Raw genomic sequence first — 19,645 nt, forward strand, 5'->3', positions numbered from 1 at the left:
TGTCTGGAATGACAAAGTTTGATTATTCATATCCAATTTATATATTACATTTTCATAGTTCTTGTCATCAGTTTTTATTATCTGAAAATAATTTTCTTTGACACAGATATTTTTAATTTATATTTGGTTTTAACTACCTAATTAGATTGGCTTTGTTATTAAAACTACATAATAATTTTCAACCAATAGCAAAAGTTATTTCTTTATTAAGATTCATCTATTTTCTACTCAGTGATTAGATTGATTTGATATCAAACCCACAAAATAATCCTTAAATAATACCAAATACCATTCCATTATTAATGTTTCTGGGCTTTTTTATTTTTTAAATAATCTATTTAGCTAATATTTAACTCAATAACCACATTATTACCTTCTTAATTCTACATATTTTAAAAGAATTTTCTGTTATACTTCATTTTTAAATTTTTTGTCATACTCTATCTCTGCTTTACCGAAAAATTCTTTTCTATTTCCTTCACTGAAATTTTAAAGCATATATATTTATTTTATTGAGAAGCAAAGTAACATTTAATAAACTTTGACTTCTATGAGAAATTATTTTACATATTTTCCCTCTCTTTCTAAGAGCATTTTTATATCTTTGTTTCATAAGCTGTAGATCAAAAGATTCAATGTAGAGATGATTAAGGTATAAAAGATGGAAACCAATTTGTCAGTGTCAAAGGAGTTATTTCTCTTATGTTGCACAAAAATAAATATCAAAGACCCATAAAAGACTGTCTGATAGGACCAGAAAACAGCTGAAAGAGTCAGATGTAGATACCAGCACCCAACAATAGACAGAAGCTAGGTACCCCTGTGCTTGAATTGGGAAAAAAGCTGGAAGAAACTGAGGAGGGTGGCCCCATGGGAAGACCAGCACTCTAAATTGACCTGGACCCCTAGATCTCTCAAACAGCTATCAATCAGGCAGCATACACCAGATGATATAAGGTTCCTGACACGTATATAGCAGAGCTCTGCCTGGACTAGACTCAGTGAGAGAAGATGCACCAAACACTTGAGAGACTTGAGGCCCCAGGGGGTGGGGATGCTTGGTGCGTTCCAGTGCTGGTTGGGGGAGTAAAGACATTCTTTTGGAGATGGGGCCAGGAGATGAAGAGTTATGGGATGGGGAGCAGTTAGGAGCAGACCAGGAGGGGATGAAGTCTGATCTGTAAAAAAGGATTGCAGAATAAAAATAAATAAGTTTAAATAAATTAAAAACTAAATCGGACAAGTTTCAAAGTATAAACTTTATATATACTTAGCACTTAGCTGTACAATTTTTATTCTAATGATTTCAATTTTGTAATCATCAACTTTTTATGTCTTCTTTAGTAGATTCCCATGTTACTATACCTATAGTTTAACTAGTCTACAGAACACTTATTTAGCAACTGATGGACAATACAGACATATTTGGAATAATATGCACAGAAAATGGTATGAAACTTAAAAAGGAAAGGCTTTTGTAAACCTTGAGAGATTACAAAGGATATATATGAGATATTATCACAATATGTGAATATTTATTTCTGTACATATATTGTTACACTTTGGCTAGAAATAATGCCTATTTCTATTTGTGACATTATACTTGCTTATTAAATTGATACAACCAAAGAATGTTCTCAAATGAGTACTGGGCTCACTGTTGCCTGGGCCAAAAGAAAAGGATATTCTTTTACCAGATTTCACAAGAAATATACTTAATACACTCAGGCTTATGCACAAAAATAAAGTCAACACAGCATTTCAACCATTTTAATTTTTTAATTTAGGAATTTCATCATGTACAAAGAATAGTAGAAAATAAAATATACAGATCTGGCCAATAAAAATAAATAAAAGAAACATTTATGTAAATTTTTGTAGCCTAGCTTAATCATGTATCTGACGTAGGGCATTCACTCAACGGTGCATACACACTAAATTAGAAAAATAATAGACTCTATTAACAAACTACAGGTTGTTTGAGTGACAAAATACTCCAAATTATCCAGAATCAGGGGTATCATGGATGTAGGTAAGGTTGCTGTGATGAGAAAGGTTCATGGGATGGGACATTTAGGCAAGGTCTGTAGTGATTTATGAGCAAAGAGCAAAACAGAGAACTCAGTTTTCTCTCACTGTGATCAACTGAGATTTTCACACAACTCATAGAAATGAATGAATTAAAAAAGTAATGCATATGATGACATAAATGATGCAACACATTACAAACATAATGTGTCAGCTCTACAATACCATTTAAGCTCACTCTGCTGCTCCTGTTCTATTTAACGTGTACGAAACTATACCAGTGAATCTTGTGATCTTTACACTTTAAGAATATTTTGTGTGATCATATATTTCCCATTAGAATCCAACCCTACTCAGTAAAAGGGTTTGTTTTTTATAAATTCTTTTTAAAGAAAAGGGTTTTCTTTATTGCTTTCTTTATAAATTCTCATGGAACATTTAAGTGTTTAACGACCAGGAAGAATGATAACATTTAATTCTGTTGTTCCTTTGTACTTGACAATCATCTATACGGATAATAAAGAGTGAAGGAATTGAATCCTGTGTGGATTTCAAAAGCAAACATTGTGTAATTTTTTCCCTGTCCTATGAAGAGCATCTTTTACATCTTTGTTCCTCAAGCTGTAGATCAAGGGATTCAACATGGGAATAATCAGGGTGTAAAAGACTGAAGCTAACTTATCAGTGTCAAAGGAATGACTGGATTTGGGCTGCATATACATAAATATCAAAGTCCCATAGAAGACAGTGACCACTGTCAGGTGTGACCCACAGGTGGAGAAAGCCTTCCGCCTGCCCTCAGCAGAGTTCATCTTGAGAATGGCTATGAGGATGAGCAGGTAGGACACAAGAACAAGTAGAAGAGAGGAAATCAAATTAAAAGCTGAGAAGAACAACATTATCACTTCAATTTCTTGTGTATTTGAGCAGACCAAAGATAACAAAGGAAGGCTGTCACAGTAGAAATGACTGATGACATTGGAGCCACAGAAAGACAAAGTGAAAATCTTAATTGTGACTAGAAGAGCCACAATTGTACAGTAAATGTAAGGAATTACTACAAGCACCCAGCATAGTCTTTTTGACATGATGACCATATAGAAAAGAGGCTTACAGATAGCCACATAGCGGTCATAGGACATTGCAGACAGAATAAAAAGTTCACAAGCAATGAAGAGAAGAAAGAAGGCTAACTGTGTAGCACAAAGGTTAAAGGATATTCTATTTTGATCAATGATAAAATTTGTTAACATTTTGGGTCCCACAGCTGTTGAATAACCAAGGTCTGTAGTAGCCAGGTGTCTGAGAAAGAAATACATGGGTGTTTGCAGTCTGGAGTCCACCACTGTAAGGACAATCATGCCCAAGTTTCCCACCAGTGAAACCAGATAGATGAGAAGGAACAAACCAAACAATGAGGGCTGCAGCTCAGGATGGTCAGTGATACCCATCAGGATGAATTCAGTCACCACAGTGTGGTTTTGGTTCTCCATCCTAGTTTATGAGAAAGTCCAATCTACTTAGAGAAATCAGCATTACCTGTAGAGGTAAATTATTGTTAATTGGAGGAATTTGTTAAAAAGTATGATAGATAACATATTTAATTCTTTCAATATCAACTACTTATTAATATACATGTATAGCACACTTGCCCCTAATATTTATTGTGTTGCTTAACTAATTTCATGATTCACAAATCTCAGATAGATGAAAGATAGGTAGATGGTAGGTAAAAACATAGCTTAAAATATAATTATATATATAATTTATTATCATATATTACAATAATTTTAATAGTTTCAAGACTTTGATTGCCACTGTTTTTTGTACTTCTTTAGAGTTTTCATTAATCATTCGTGTAATTCAACTTCACAGTGACATGTAATTATTAAATTTAGTAATACATACAAATTCACATATTTCTTGATCTATAAGAACAGTTAAGAACATTTAAAAATATATCAGCTCTACTTTAGAACTGAATCAGGAATTTCTTATTCTTACAGATAAAGCATATAAGAATATTAAACTATAGAATATATTGAGTAGACATGTAAGTTTAATATTACAGAAAAATCAAAAATTGGAATTGTATGAAGAAACCAAAGAGGATATATTCACATATATCTCTAATGCATTCAAACATAGTGTATACAAAGGTAAATTTTGGCAAATACTTCATTGAAAATTCTTTTTCGTGTGTCCCAAACAGATGTGTCTGCACATGTATTGGATAAAGAAAGCAAGATTTTACCCTGAATTTCATGTATACTGTCCCAAATAGCCTTCAAAAGTCACATGTATAAACATTTTTTTTCAATTATGAATCAGGGGTTAAGCTTACCAGAAAGTGGTTGTATTCACAATTGTTTGTATACATTCCAATGGACAGCACTGAACTCGTCTTACTAGTCTGAAATGATATAAAGATAGCTAATTAGGTCAAGCAGCTTGCTCATTAGACTTATTTAAGGCATTATCTTCTCTGGGTCAAGGGTAACACTGGATTTCAGGCTGCATTTCAATTCATTTTTGGTGATTTTGTAATCATTTTGGATGGAAGAATCAACTACATTGTGACCATAAGAGAAGTAGATAAAGAGGTACACTATGAGATGTTGATGTCTGTTAGTTGGTCAAAATTTTGTCACAATATAACATGTGAACACAGTGTTGTCAGTTTTATTTGTTACTCTTGTGTGCCTGGACACACAGGAGCCCTGTATGAGACAGACAAATGAATGCAGTACATACCCCTGACAATTTGGGGAGGATGTACTGAGTTGTCACCAGAGGGTCAATAGGGGAGCATTGCAGGCCCATCTTCCTCTTTCAATTACCTTGGAGCCTTAGTTTATGTTTGTATCTGTCAAACTGTGTTTAAAGTCAGGAGCCTAGCATAACTAACTGTCCATTGAGATGCTCTACCTAGCATCTGACTAAAACAGATGTAGAAGCCCACTTTAAAGCATTATACTGAGCTCTAGAAGTCTTAGGGTATTAGGGGAAGGGTTAAGGGACCTGGAGTGGCTAGAGACCCCATAAGAAGACCAGCACAATTAAATAATCTAGATGCTTGGGGGAAGGCTCCCAGAGACTGAATGACAAACAAAAGAGCATAGAAGGGCTGGACCTAGGTACCTACACATATATGTAATAGATGAACAGCTTGGTCTTCATGTGGGTCTCCCAAGAACAGGAAGGAACATGGGCTTACACTGATTCCATCTCCTGACTGTAGATCCTGTTTCCCTAAATGAGCTGCCTTGTATGACCTCAGCAGGAGAGTATGTTCCTAGTCCTGTTGTGATATGAGGTACCAGGGCAAGTTGGTACCAAGAAAAGGACCTCACCATTTTCAAGGGGAAGAGGAAGGGTAATTGGAGAAAGGCCAAGTGTGTGGGGGAAGACTAGGAGGAGGGAGAGCTGTGATTAGGATATAGAGTAAATTAATTAATTAATTAATGGAAAAATAATATATCTTTGTGAAATAATTATATGGTCTTATAAATTTTTTCTAAGGATACTTTTCAAGATAAGATAATTTTTATAAATACATTTTCATATTATACTGAAGAACCTAGAAACATTTAAAAGTGTCTGAGTAAATTAGCAAGAATGACTTATTATTGGTTTAATAATGAAGACTCAAAATTCTCCAGAAAGAAGTATAGTTTTACTATAATAAATTTTAATACTTAATATTTTTACTATGGTAAACAACATTATAGATTTAAAATAAAAATAAATTTTACAAAAATATAAATTGTGATTTAAAATCTCCTTGAGTATTATGTTCACATATTTTTATTTGTCAGAGTCTTTTTTGCAATTCTAATAAAAAATCATTGAAGGTAAGTTCTAAAATCATAGGATATATATGGTAAAATCAATATCTCATATATTAAAATATAGAGGAGTAGACATTAGTTTGTTGACTACTATGAGCACCATCACTGAATAAAAAGAAATTACAAACATGACAGTAAGCATATTAGACATAATTGTTTGTGTAATCTATAAATTATCAGTATGAACAACATGCCTTATTAATTTCTGTGAAAACAGTATATTTTATTTGTTCTACTCACATGCTAATTCTAAGTTTTACCCCACATAACTTTCACATTTGAAAAAATAGTGCATTTAACAAGAAAATACAAGAAATGCCTTGTTTCCATGTTATTTGTTTATCTTCCCATGCTGAAATCTTTAACTAGATACTGTGTAATATAAATAACATATTTCTAAAAGGATAGATCTAATACTTTCTTGTTTATAGATTTAAGAGGCCTAGAGGGAACCACATATCTTTGTCAGGGTTACTCTATTACTGTGTACTGGAAGATTGTTTTTAAACCTCTAAACAAGTTATAATTAAATGTAGGACAAATTTGTCATAGCCATTAAAATGTATAAAGTCTGCATACTCAAATAATGCTTGTTACATTTTTAATGACTTAGAAATTTCTTTTTCATGTTGAACAATTTAGAAATCAATTATGTCTATACATTTATAAAAAATGAATGTAATTGTTTTCAGAGGTCCTGGAGCAAAAATAACATGACAATTAGAAAGATACATAAAGGTGATATGAAATAGTCAAATTTCAGTTCTGTCATTAAACTTTCAGGACAGTACATATGTATTTAGGTCATATTATAATTCATGTTAAATTATGTATCTGTACTATAACTTAATAAACAGTAAGCAAACAAATTTTTGCAAACAATTCATTTATAGCTTTTATTATCATATCTAAAATCAACATTATCTTTATGAAAAATAAGGGAATAATAAATGAGTCAGTTAGTCTATTACTTATACCCACATTAAAATCTTGGCAATATTTCAGAGTTATTTTCAAAGATGTTTATAAAAATTGCCTTTTTTTCATTACAAGTATTAAAAATTAGCATGAGGAAAAAGTGAGTCATGCAATTGCAGCATCAGCATCTTAGAGAATTTGGAAAGTCCAGAATTGGTATTAGAAATGAACACAGAGATTTCAGGAAGAGGACAAAATGTGACAATATTTGACTTCATAGATGGTTATATAACATTCTTTTACCTAGCTGAAAGCACTGTCTTGAATTTCCAGTATAGGTCTTAGTATGGGGTTTTAGATGTCAAATATATACATTTTGTGAAACTACAGAAACTTTTCCCTATGGACCTTCTAAGTAAATCAGTAATCACATCTAAATAATTTAAAAGTTTAATGAGATGTCTAGAGGTTATGAATTAATTGTCAGAGTACACTTCTCTTCAACTATGACTTTGTTGTTTATTAATTAGTTGTTAATCTAGAAATTCAACTTATGTCAATCTTTCAATATATATATATTTACACATATTGTTGTTAGGCTCTTAAAGAGATTAGCACTCTCACATTTACATTAATGAGTATAGGCGTCATGTAAAAATCCACTTGGTGTCCATTCAAGAATTAATAAATGTAATATTATTGGATATGAAATATAGAGGTTAATGAATTTGAAATATTTGATAACTTGGATAGACTTGCAGAGAACATTACAAAGGAACTAAGACAGACTCAGCAAACCAATATTGCACGAATCACATTAAAGTAAAGAAACAAATAATGGGTATATCTTCCCAAAGCAATACCAGAAAACAAAACAGAGAGAAAATATGTGCTTTTCTCAGTGATAGTATTAGCTGTCCAGAACTTCATTCTGAATATGATGCACTCACATTAAGCAGAGTGTAAAAGTATGAATCAATATAAATGGGTTTTGAAATTGAAGAAGACCTCAGAAATGGAAAGATCTCTCATCTTAAAAGATTAGTAGGTTTAACATAGTAAAAAGGGCCATCTTACCAAAAACAATATACAGATTCAATGCAATTCCCATCAAAATTCCAGCACAGTTCTTCAGAGATATGGAAAGAGCAATTCTCAACTTCATATGGAAAACAAAAAAACCCAGGATTACCAAAGCAATTCTTAAGAATAAAGAACATCTGGGGTAATCACCTTCCCTGACCACAAGCTATACTACAAAGTAATAATTATAAAAAATACATAGTACTTATATAGAGACAGATAGGTGTATTAATAGAAAATAAATTAAAATGCTAGAAGTAAATCCATATACCCATGGACACCTGATCTTTAACAAAGAAGCCAAAACTATACAATGGAAAAAGTAAGCATTTTAAATAAATGGTGGCGGTCTGTAAGGCAAAAGACATTGTCAACAAGACATATCAGCAATATACGGACTGGGAAAGAATTTTACTAACCATACATCTGCCAGGCAGATGATATCCAAAATATATTTAAAAAATCAGGAAATTAACCTCTAAAGCCAAAATAACCCAATTACAATCCTGGTACAGAGCTAAAGAGAGATTTTATAACAGAGGAATCTCAAATGGCCTAGAAGCACTTAAATGTTCAAAATCCTTAGTCATCAGAGACACCAAGATTGTACCTCATACCAATTAGAATGGATGAGATAAAGAATTTGAATGACCTTACATGCTGATGAGGGTATGGAGAAAGAGAAACACTCTTGTATTGATGACGGGATTGCAAACTGGACAATCATTCAGGAAATCAATCTGGTGGTTCCTCAGAAAATTGGAAATACTTCTATCTGAAGGCCCAGCTATAGTATTCTTGGACATATACCTAAAAGATGCCCATCACACCACAAGGACACATGATCAACCATGTTCATTCCAGCCATTTTTGTAATTGCCAGAAGCTGGAAACAACCCAGATATCCCTTAAGAAAGGATATAGAAAAGAAAGTTCATTTACTCAAAGGTATACTACCTAATTATTATAAACAATGAATTTTACAGGCAAATGAATGGAACCTGAAACATCCTGAGTGAGGTAATTCAGACCCAAACAATCATGGATGGCATGTACTCTCTGGTAAGTGGTATTAGCCAAAAAGTCCAGAATACCTATGATACAGCCTACAGACTATACAAAGTGTAGGAGGAACAAATGCCCAAGTGAGAATTCTTCAATCCCACCTTGAAGTGGGAAGGAAGTAATCATGGGAGGCAGAGGGACATAGGTGCCTGGATATGAGAGGATAGGAAGAAGGGGAGGAGAAGGGGGGATCAGAATCAGATATGGTGGTGAGGGGACAGAAGAGAAGCCCAGAGGGTCAAGAGAATGAATGGAAATAAGTAGCCTCTGGGAGTGGGAGGTAGGGGTACCATCTAGAAAGTACCAGATACGCAGATTTTAAGAAACCCTCAGGACTCATTGAGGTGACCTTAGTCAAAATGACCAACACTGGAGAAAGGGAACTCAAAGAGTCTGCCTCCAGTAGGCAGACAGAGCCTCAAGTGTAGGGACAGAATAACTAACCCATAGTCAAAATTCCTGACCCACACTTGTTCCTGTCTAAAAGAATTGCAGGGGCCACCATCTTTGCTCCCGTGACTGAGCAGACAGGTCAGCCAGGTACTCATGGAACACCTGAGTGAAAGATCACTTGGGACACGGCCAGTCAGGGCTCCACCTGCACCCAGGAGCTGGGCAGCCCCACAGCCATCTGGGAACCTATCCTGCCAGAGAACCTCTGACCTGCAGGGAGTCCTAAGGTTAGAGGGAGTCCCATGTTCAAAACATGGGGCCATCTTCTGCTACAGCAGGCCATCTCCAAGTGGAGCAAGAAGCCAGCTATCCACCCAGTGGCGGGGAGGAGACAGCCATCATGGGTAAGTCCTGCCCTGCAGCTCAAAGGATCCCATACTGAAGCCTCTGGCAGGAGCCTTGTGGTTTCTGTGTCTGGCTTGAGACCATCATCTGTCACAGCTCACCATCTCCAAGTGGACAGGAAGCTAGCTTTCCACCAAGATGAGCAGAGCAGACAGTCAGCACAGGTGAGATCTGCCCTGCAGCTCAGAGGATCCCATCCTGAACATTCTGGCAGAAACTCTCCAGTTTCCTTTTCCAGCTTGGGACCACCGTCTACCGTTCTGTACAATATCCAAGTGATGCAAGGAGGTAGCTAACCACTTAGGAGTGTAGAGAGGCCTGGGAGTATAATAGGACCACCTCTGCTGCTCAGAGGAAACAGCCAGAAACTATAAGGATACAAGAGGCTATGAACAGCCTGGGAAGGGTGCCTTCTGATTACCACCTGCACCAAGAGTTGATCAGGGCCACAGAGTTACATAACCAAATACAATTACAAGAGAGCAGGTCTCACAGAAGTACTTATTATATACTGGTGTACATAGACAGAACGGGTCTCCCAGGAGCACAAAGAAGCCACAGTCCGAGACAGCAACACCAGCCAACACCGGAGATAACCAGATGGCAAAAGGCAAATGCAGAAACATCACCAACAGAAACCAAGGCAACATGGCTCCATCTGAACTAAGCTCTCCAACAACAGCAAGTCCTGGATACCCCAACACACCACAAAAGCAAAACCTTGATTTAAAAATAACACCTCATGATGCTGTTAGAGGATTTCAAGAAGGACATAAATAACTTCCTAAAAGAAATATAGGAGAACATGAGTCAACAGGGAGAAGTCATTCAAAAGGAAACACAAATATCTCTTAAAGAAATACAGGAGAACATCGGACAACAGATAGGAGCCCATAAACAGGAAACACAAAAATTACTTAAAGAAATACATGAGAACATGGGTCAACAGGCAGAAGTCCTGAAAGAGGACACATAAATCCCTTAAAGAATTACAGGAAAATGCAAACAAGCAAGTGAAGGGACTGAGCAAAACTGTGATAAAACCCAGAGGAAATGTCCCAGAGGGATTTTTGCCTCATTTGCTTTCTGCTTAGAAATTAGATAAATGAAAATGTGCTAAATGGTGGAAAAAGCACATAAACAAACAATAATATGGCTGCAATAATACCTCTCCTACTACACTGTTCACTGACAAACACACAAACAAATAAACAAAACTAAAAACTTTTTGAGCATTATTTAAAACACTTTAGCTCTTATTGCCAAGAGGATCTGTGATGTTGAATTCCTTTTCAGAATTCAGTTTTCTTATTTGAGAAAAAAAAAGTTCAAATTAACTAGCAAGGTTTATATTAAGTTTTAGTAGATAACTTCATGCTGTTCATTTGAATCTTGTATTATGTATTTTGTTGGTAGACAGATGTTCTTTATCAAAGAGTGCCCAAGACCCTGGCTTAGTCTCTAGTGCAAAGAATGACAAAGTTTGGTTATTTATATGGGTTTTAAACAATATATTTTCATTGAATTTTGTAACAGTTTAAGTCAACTGAAAATTTTTATTTTAACTAGCTGAAACTAGATTAAGGTATTCTGGACCCAAGTGTAACATTAGTATCCAGAACTCAGCTTTTGTTTTGTTTTGTTTTCCCATTAATTAATTTAATTTTTCAATTTATATCTTGATCGCACACCCTCTTTCTCTTCTCTTCCCCTTTCTATCTTTTCACCTTTTACCCTCCTCTCCACTCCTCTTTCAGCCCCACCACTGGCTTGTCCCAGAGATGTCCCTGGCCTCACAGATCTCCTTTCTCTAGGCTCTCTCATTCCATACCCCTGTCCTCAAACACCTTAGTCCCACCCTTGTTCTTAGCCTTGCCCATCAACTCCATATTTCTCTTTTATTTCTCCTTCTGAGAGATATTCAGATCCCCTCCCTTGGGCTCTCCATGTTACTTAATTTCTTTGGGTTTGTGGATTGTAGTATGATTATCCAATACTTTACAGTTAATATCCACATACAAGTGACTGAATACAACACGTGTCTGAGTCTAAGTTACCTCACTCAGGATGGTGTTTTCTAGTTCCATCCACATGCCACAAATTTCATGATGCCTTTGATTTTAGTAGCTGAGAAGTATTCTACTGTGTGAGTGTACCACAATATCTTTATTCATTCTTCAGTTAAGGAAAATGTAGGCGTTCCAGTTTCTTGCTATTACAAATAAAGTTGCTATGAACATATTTAAACAAGTGAGTTTGTGATATGGTATACCATCTTTTTGGTATATGTTTATAGTTTTTATTATCAGCCAGGTAATAACTTTCTTTGGCACAGATACATTTAAATCTATACTTGAGTCTACTCATATAATATTGTATTAACTAGGCTTTGGTGTAAAATCAATAAAATGGTTGTCAAAATTTAAGGTAATCCTGCATGAATGGTTATAGGTTTTCTTTCTTTATTCAATTCATCCTATGTTAACAGATAGACATCATACTAACTACTTAGCTAAGGCAGTTCTTGGTATCCTCTTCCTTCTGCCTCCACACTTCAATTAATTTTAGGGATGGCATTTCAATCAAAAACCAAAATTTAGTATAATAAACATACTTTAATATAATAAATACACCTATATAATTTAGTATAATACAATTAGTATAATTTGGTATAATACTCATAATACATATACATATACATTTACATTTAGGAAGACAGTATTGAATCATTAAGTAAAGATAAGTGTGAATTAATGAATTAAGATTAATCTAAAACAAGAAAGAATGAAAGTCCTGACAGCTGCCATGGAAAGAGTCAAGTCATCTAACACAGACACACAGACACACACACACACACACACACACACCTACAAACACATGTATGCACCCACACACACAAAAACACACATACACAATGAGAATTATACAATATTAGATGGTACATTGAAATTATGAACTATTTAAACACAAAATATATTATGTTAATTATTGCTTTTGTAATCATATAGAAAGTGATGCGAAAGAAATATAATGTGAAATCATGATGATATAAGCTTCCCTGTGGAAGGAAGGCATTTGTGTGTTCAGAAATTACTAGGACCTCATATCAACGTGATAGGATAATATTTTGTATGGCTTTCCCTGTCTTTCTGAGAGCATACTTTACATCTTTATTCCTCAAGCTGTAGATCAAGGGATTTAACATGGGGATTATTAGGGTATAAAAGATGGAAGCCACCTTGTCAGTGTTTAAGGAGTGACTGGACTTAGGTTGCACATACATAAATATCAAAGTCCCATAGAAGACAGTGACCACTGCCAGATGAGACCCACAGGTGGAGAAAGCCTTCTGTCTGCCTTCAGCAGAGTTCATCCTGAGAACAGCTCTGAGAATGAGCAGATAGGATATAAGGATGACAAGTGGTGATGAAATCAAGTTAATAGTTGATAAGATTAAAATTATCATTTCACTATCCTTTTTATTTGAGCAGAGCAGAGATATCAAGGGGAAACCATCACAGTAGAAATGACTGATAATATTGTGTCCACAGAAGGATGAAGAAAAAATATTTATGGTGACCATGAGACCTACAAATATACTGTAAAGGTAAGGAATTGCCACCAGGACCCAACATACTCTTTGTGACATAATGACATTATAGAGGAGTGGTTTACAGATGGCGACATAACGGTCATAAGACATTGCAGAGAGAATAAAAAATTCACTAACAATGAACATACTGAAGAAATACATCTGGACAGCACAAAAATAAAATGATATTGCATTTTTCTCTACAAGAAAATTTCTTAACATTTTTGGTCCCACAGCTGTTGAATAACCTAGGTCAGTAGTAGCAAGGTGTCTAAGAAAAAAGTACATGGGTGTTTGTAGTCTGGATTCCACAATGGTTAGGATGATCATGCCCAAGTTGCCCACCAGTGTGATCAGATAGATGATGAGAAACAGTCCAAACAATGGGGCCTGTAGCTCAGGGCGATCAGTGATGCCCACCAGGATGAATTCAGTCACCAATGTGAAGTTGTAGCTCTCCATTCACGTTTATGAGAAATTCTGTTTTGAGTGGAAATTATTGCACTATCAATAAATTGCAAGTATCATTTGGTGAGTTTTTATTATCTAAAGTAACTTAAATCTATAAACACTCAAATTAATTTGAAAAATATATTAAAATATTCATATGTACATCTATACATATACATATGCAAACATGTTATTTGAAATACACAAATATTAATCTTTAGTTATGTAAAAATAATAGCTTAAATCAGAAAATATCATAATTGTCCAATGATATTTGCTTTTCCTAACTATATTGAAAGCAGACACTTTAATTCACTACTAGACATTAGTAAATCTGGAAAAGATCCTTCTATATCTAATATCTAGCCAAGGAGTCATCCAGCCTCCAATCCTAATACTCTCAGGATTTCAGAATGTCACTCTACAGACAGATATATATGTATAGATTATAATATATTTTTCACATATATATATTTCACACACATATATATATTTCATATATATGAAAAAGAAAATCAAGTCTTTAATTATAGATACTGATAGAACATTGATGAAATTTATTTTTCTGATATTTTTATTTCTGATATAGTTACTACCACATTGTAGTACTGAAAAATTATGTACTTGTTATCATATTTACCAGTAATAGTACATATACTTTCTAAAACCTTTTAAAATGGATATTATTTTCATGCGTAGATCTACAGAATCTTAACATATAAAATAAAAGGGCTGGAGTTTTTATCACACTCCATATTTTTCAGACTGATGAATAAGCTTAGGGTTACTATTTACACTGAGAATTGTCTTGATTTGAAGAAACCTAACAGCAGGTAAGTAAGAGGATCTGTGCAATCCTCTTACATATTATCTAGTATGTACAAACATTCCTATGGAATGATAAGGCAAAATATATAAGGTGCTTTTTTTTGCATATACAAAGACGAGACATCTCTGTCTGGACATTGAAAACTTGAAGTAGTAGCAAGTGACCCAACAGGTTTGTGCTTCTAGGACATAGTCCAAAATTATGACAAACACAGATTTCAAACTCTGAAATGCACTAACTGAGCTGAAATTATTTTCCTTATGAAGGTACATATATATCATGTACAATAGGATCTTAGCTTCTTTGTTATATCTGAAAAGGTGAGCAAAGAATTTTTTGCTTGCACTTATAGAGCACCCAGAAGCTGCCACTGTCTTTAGTTCTAAGGGTAGAGAGCAAGTTTTCATTTTTCTCATTTTGAATTACTGTTTTATCCAATACCATGCCTATAAATGAGAACATATTGCTTGGATAAATAATTTATTTTCAATAAAAGGAAAATAAATCATATGAAGGTTTAAAACTAAATATTCATATATATTAATTTTTATGTGAAATAACACTTTTTATTATAAAACAATTTAGATTATATAATGTGTCAATCACAGGCCACACTCAAGTACTAAGAAAAATATGAAGACACCTGAAAATAATTATGAGAATTTATTAAAATTGGCTTATGGATAAGCTATCAATATCCCATATTAATCAAGAAATAGTATGCTATAATAGTATAATTTTAGTCACATCATTTCTTTTTTTTTTTGAAGTTAGTATAGGAAATATCTTTTAATTCTTTGATGAGTTCATACATACATACATACATACATACATACACTAAAACTTGTTCATAGTCACCCCCACTTTGTCCCATCCAAGTTCCCCAGATCTGCCCTCCTCATGGCTATCTCCAAGCTTCATGTCACCTTATTATTATTCTTTTCTTTGTTGTTAAATTCAGTTAATTTAGTGCTGCCCATATGTGCATAGGTGAGGGACCTTTCACAGGAACATTAGCAACTACAAGTGGCCACACTTCCAAAGGATGATCTTTCTCTCATTGCAGCGATCAAGTGCCAGTGCTCCTTAGAGGTCCGGCTTCAGGAGTCCCCCTGCTGAGATGGTTTTTGCTTGCATCTTCAATGTTGAATTCCTTAAAGCCCCCTCCAGGGAGCTATTGTATAGATGAAATGGTAGACTAGAAAACCTCTGCAAATCTCACAGTGTGTAGCAAGTGTTTTGAAAGACAATTTTCAACCCTTCAAAGCTCTTAAATGAAATTTGCAACTTTCTGTGAATTTTTTGTCTTCCCTCCAAATTGAAAATGAGCTTGTCAAAAGAGAGGCATGCATTATTTGATCTGTAAATCTCTAATCTACAATGTTCATCACGAAAACCCCAAATTCCTTTCCTTAACTGGTAGTTTTCTGCAAAGTAGTATCCATATATCACATATGGGATATGACTGTTGGCTTAAAGAAAAGAAATCTGCTTCAGGCATGTTAGTCACATCATTTCTAAGCGTGGCTGACCAGTTACTGTAATAAATGTTTAGTACTTTATATTGGAAATAAATGAGGATTATGTATCAAAAAATTAAACTAAAGTTCAGTATGATGAGATTTGCATGGATGTAAGTTAAGGAAAGAAAATCACAGAGATTTCAAACTCTGAATACACTAACTGAGCTGAAATTATTTTCTGTTTGGGTATTTTAAGGGACATCTTCTAATCGTGACATAGAACACAAAGTAATATTCCATGTCTGAATATTTCTCATGCACCAGAGAGAAAATCACAAGATGGAAAGAATTTTTCCTTTTGAAAAAATGGATATGTGTTAACTTTTTTTGAGTAATGTAAAAAAAATATTATGATTTACAATGATAATCATGGTGGAAAGTATGGCCTTGGGGAAATTAAAGTTAAATCGTCCAGCAATCACTGTTCCGTGTACAGGTGATTGTATCTAATTGACACTTCACTCACTTAATTAGTTGTTTTAAACTGTGGCTACCTGATAGTAATCTATTCTCTCTATATATACTTCATATCTTTAGCATATAAATATTGATTATTGCATAACTGAATAACATCCAATCATAGTCTATTTTCTATTAGTGTGACTGGCAATGATGTAAAAACAAAAAATAAATAGAGTTACTATCAATTTCCTTATAGGTAAGGACAGACTTAAAATTTTCTTCTAAAAATATTTAGGACTCAATGAAAAGAAAAGCATTATTTAGTATATATTCATTTGTTCGCTGATACTTGAATGCTATTTTTCAAAACTATAATCTTAGAAAATTTAATTGTATTTAGTACAAAAAGAAGCTTTCTCATTGTCATAAACATATTAAGGGTATCTTTTAACTCTCAAGTAATGGTTTTCATACCACTTGTGAAATAGAAACTTAATATTTCCCCTAATTAAAGAATAAGAAATTGATCAGAGAGATATCTCCACAGATTAAATCGCTTAGTGTGGGAACCTGAGTCTCATCAAGTGGATACAAGAAAGAAAGGGGAGAATTGATTCATGAACCTGTCCTCTGATCTCTACACAAGTGCACTAACAGTTAAATTATTGATTGACTACTATACTGTAAATTCTGAAAAGATTAAAAAGTAATTACATACATACCTTGCCTCTACCAAATCACATGTTATCTTTTCAATTATTTAAAATAGTTTAACATAATGAGTTTAATTATAGCATTTTCATAATTATATTATCAAATATTGTTCTAATTTCTCTTTCTCTCTTTTATCACTCTGTGGATATTTGTTTTCTTTATCCTAGATGTTCTTCTACTATGACTTTAGCATAATATTTGTAAGGAATACTCAGTAAATCTTAGCCAAATATAATTTAGGATTCTTTAAAAAAAAAACTAAGAATAATCAACATTTTTATTCTCAAATTTTGTCTCTAAATAAACTTAGATCACTTTACTTCCTATCTATCTCTTGTAGGCCTTCACTAGGTATAAAACTGTGTGTGTGTGTGTGTGTGTTTGTGTGTGTGTGTGTGTGTGTGTATGAAAGTGAGAGAAAGAGAAAAAAGAGAGAAGGGGGAGAGAGAATTTTTTTATCTAAGAAAATACTTCTATGTATGTTTAAAAGGTAATTAATGCTATTTGTTCTCTCAACCTCAGAACAAAATGTTTTTAAAATAGCATAAAATAGAGAAATGAAGAGGAATTATTGTTGCCAAGGCTCATGGAATATTAGAAATAGATACTGAGCAGGAAATGATCCCTCTAGATATTGAAACGCTAGAAAAAGATGCCCACATCTTTCTAAACTACAGAGCTCTGTGTGACAGTTACCTGCAGTAAGACTCCTGACTTCATTTCCCACTGTGGTTCTTACCTTTCCTTTTGATATTTATTTTTGTGTGTTTTTAAATCATAGAGAATCTCCCTGAGGACCCACAAAAATTTATTAATTACAAGCAAACGTTTGAAAGTCTAATGAGATAATGCCTAGAGGCATTTATCTCAGGATAAATTTGGCATCAACTGTGATTTACTTATTGGTTGTATTAGTCAGCATTCTTATTGACAAATACTTATAATAAAGTATCGAGTCTAGATTCTAAAGGGTAAATGTGTGCTCCTCTGTTTATTGCAAAATATGTAATTTCCAAGATGTAAATAATGAAATATCTAATCATAGATTAATAAATACAAAAATCACTTATACAAACAGTAGAGTATTATAATATATACAAACAATAGTGTATTATTTACCTTTAAAAATGCAAGCTATGCTAAAAGGGATGAACATGAAGACTATGATGCTGAATGCAATAATGCTCAAATAAGTGATGATAAATACGGTAAGGTTTCAATTACATAAACTGCATTAAATTTGAAAAAAGGGAAAAAAGCTGAAGAGATCAAATGATCACTCCAATTTTGCGATATTTAAATAGAGCAAATTTTAAAAGGAAGACTGTTGCATTAGAAATTACTGATGGCTTGTGTACATGGAAAGACAAAGTGAAAATCTTAATTTTCATTAAAACAGGCAAAGTTGTCCAGGTGACAGCAATCCAACTGAAGTATAAAATATTCCATTTCATCAAATCAGACCCTAAAAATATTTAGTGGATTCTTTACTGCTTTCAAAGTTAACACTCCCAAAAAGACATAAAGATAATGGAAAGGTACACTATAAATAGTGATGGAAATATAATTTATTTATATAATGTATATTCAAGGGTTTTAATATTTTCAAAAAATTTGATGACATGTGAATGTTTATTCCTATTTTCAAATTTCATATTAATCTTTTATAAGTGCATAATGAGTTATAATCAGTACATATGGCAATATCTAATAATGCATATAACAATTAGCCTGCAATAGCAATGAAGAACATTTAAAAAAAAACTTCACCACTAATCATTGAAAGCTGAATTATGAAATGCTTAAACTTATAGATACAGTAGTTAAACATGTTATAGTTTAAAAGATATTGAGTAGATATGAGTAAGTTTACTACTGAAGGTCTAACATATGAAGAAATCAGAGAATATATTCACATATACATTCTTTATTAATTTGTACACATTGGTAAATTTGGAGAAATACTTCATTAAAATTCTTTCCTCCTGTCGTCCCAACATGAAATTCATGCTTATATTTTGGAGAAAAGAGGGAAGAATTTTATTGTTTTGTATCTAACATGCCTTAAGGAAATCTCAAAAGTCACACATGTGTACTGTTTTGCATTATAAATCGGGGCATAAACATATCACAAAGGGGTTGTGTTCACAGATGTTCATGAACGTCTCACTGGTCAGTACTAAACACTCTACAGACCTGAAATGATGCAGACCTGGAAGGTAGGTCACACAATTTTTGTTTCATTGGACCTATTAAAAGCTCTGTTCAACAATGCCAAGATTAACAATGGACTGTGTATTGTTTTTTAATTTCTTTTTACTAATTTTTATAATCATTAAGCAATTAATATATTAATGTGATAAAATGTGTGGTCTTGTAAATTTTTCCCTAA

At 33.5% G+C, this 19,645-nt stretch overlaps 2 protein-coding genes across 2 annotated transcripts; both read right to left on the reverse strand.

The window, feature by feature from the left end:
* Nucleotides 1-2,579: 2,579 nt before the first annotated feature.
* On the reverse strand, nucleotides 2,580-3,521 carry LOC127684280 (olfactory receptor 8K3-like). The gene has a single exon (XM_052181234.1). The coding sequence runs from the start codon at nucleotides 3,519-3,521 to the stop codon at nucleotides 2,580-2,582; it is 942 nt and encodes a 313-aa protein (XP_052037194.1).
* Nucleotides 3,522-11,920: 8,399 nt separating this feature from the next.
* Nucleotides 11,921-13,797, reverse strand: LOC127684796 (olfactory receptor 8K3-like). The gene is made up of 2 exons (XM_052181627.1): nucleotides 12,888-13,797; nucleotides 11,921-11,964 (listed from the first exon to the last, which is right to left on the reverse strand). The coding sequence occupies exons 1-2, from the start codon at nucleotides 13,795-13,797 to the stop codon at nucleotides 11,921-11,923; spliced, it is 954 nt and encodes a 317-aa protein (XP_052037587.1).
* Between the last annotated feature and the right edge of the window lie 5,848 nt (nucleotides 13,798-19,645).

The sequence above is a fragment of the Apodemus sylvaticus genome, chromosome 5, assembly GCF_947179515.1.
Source record: "Apodemus sylvaticus chromosome 5, mApoSyl1.1, whole genome shotgun sequence".
Taxonomy (NCBI): domain Eukaryota; kingdom Metazoa; phylum Chordata; class Mammalia; order Rodentia; family Muridae; genus Apodemus; species Apodemus sylvaticus.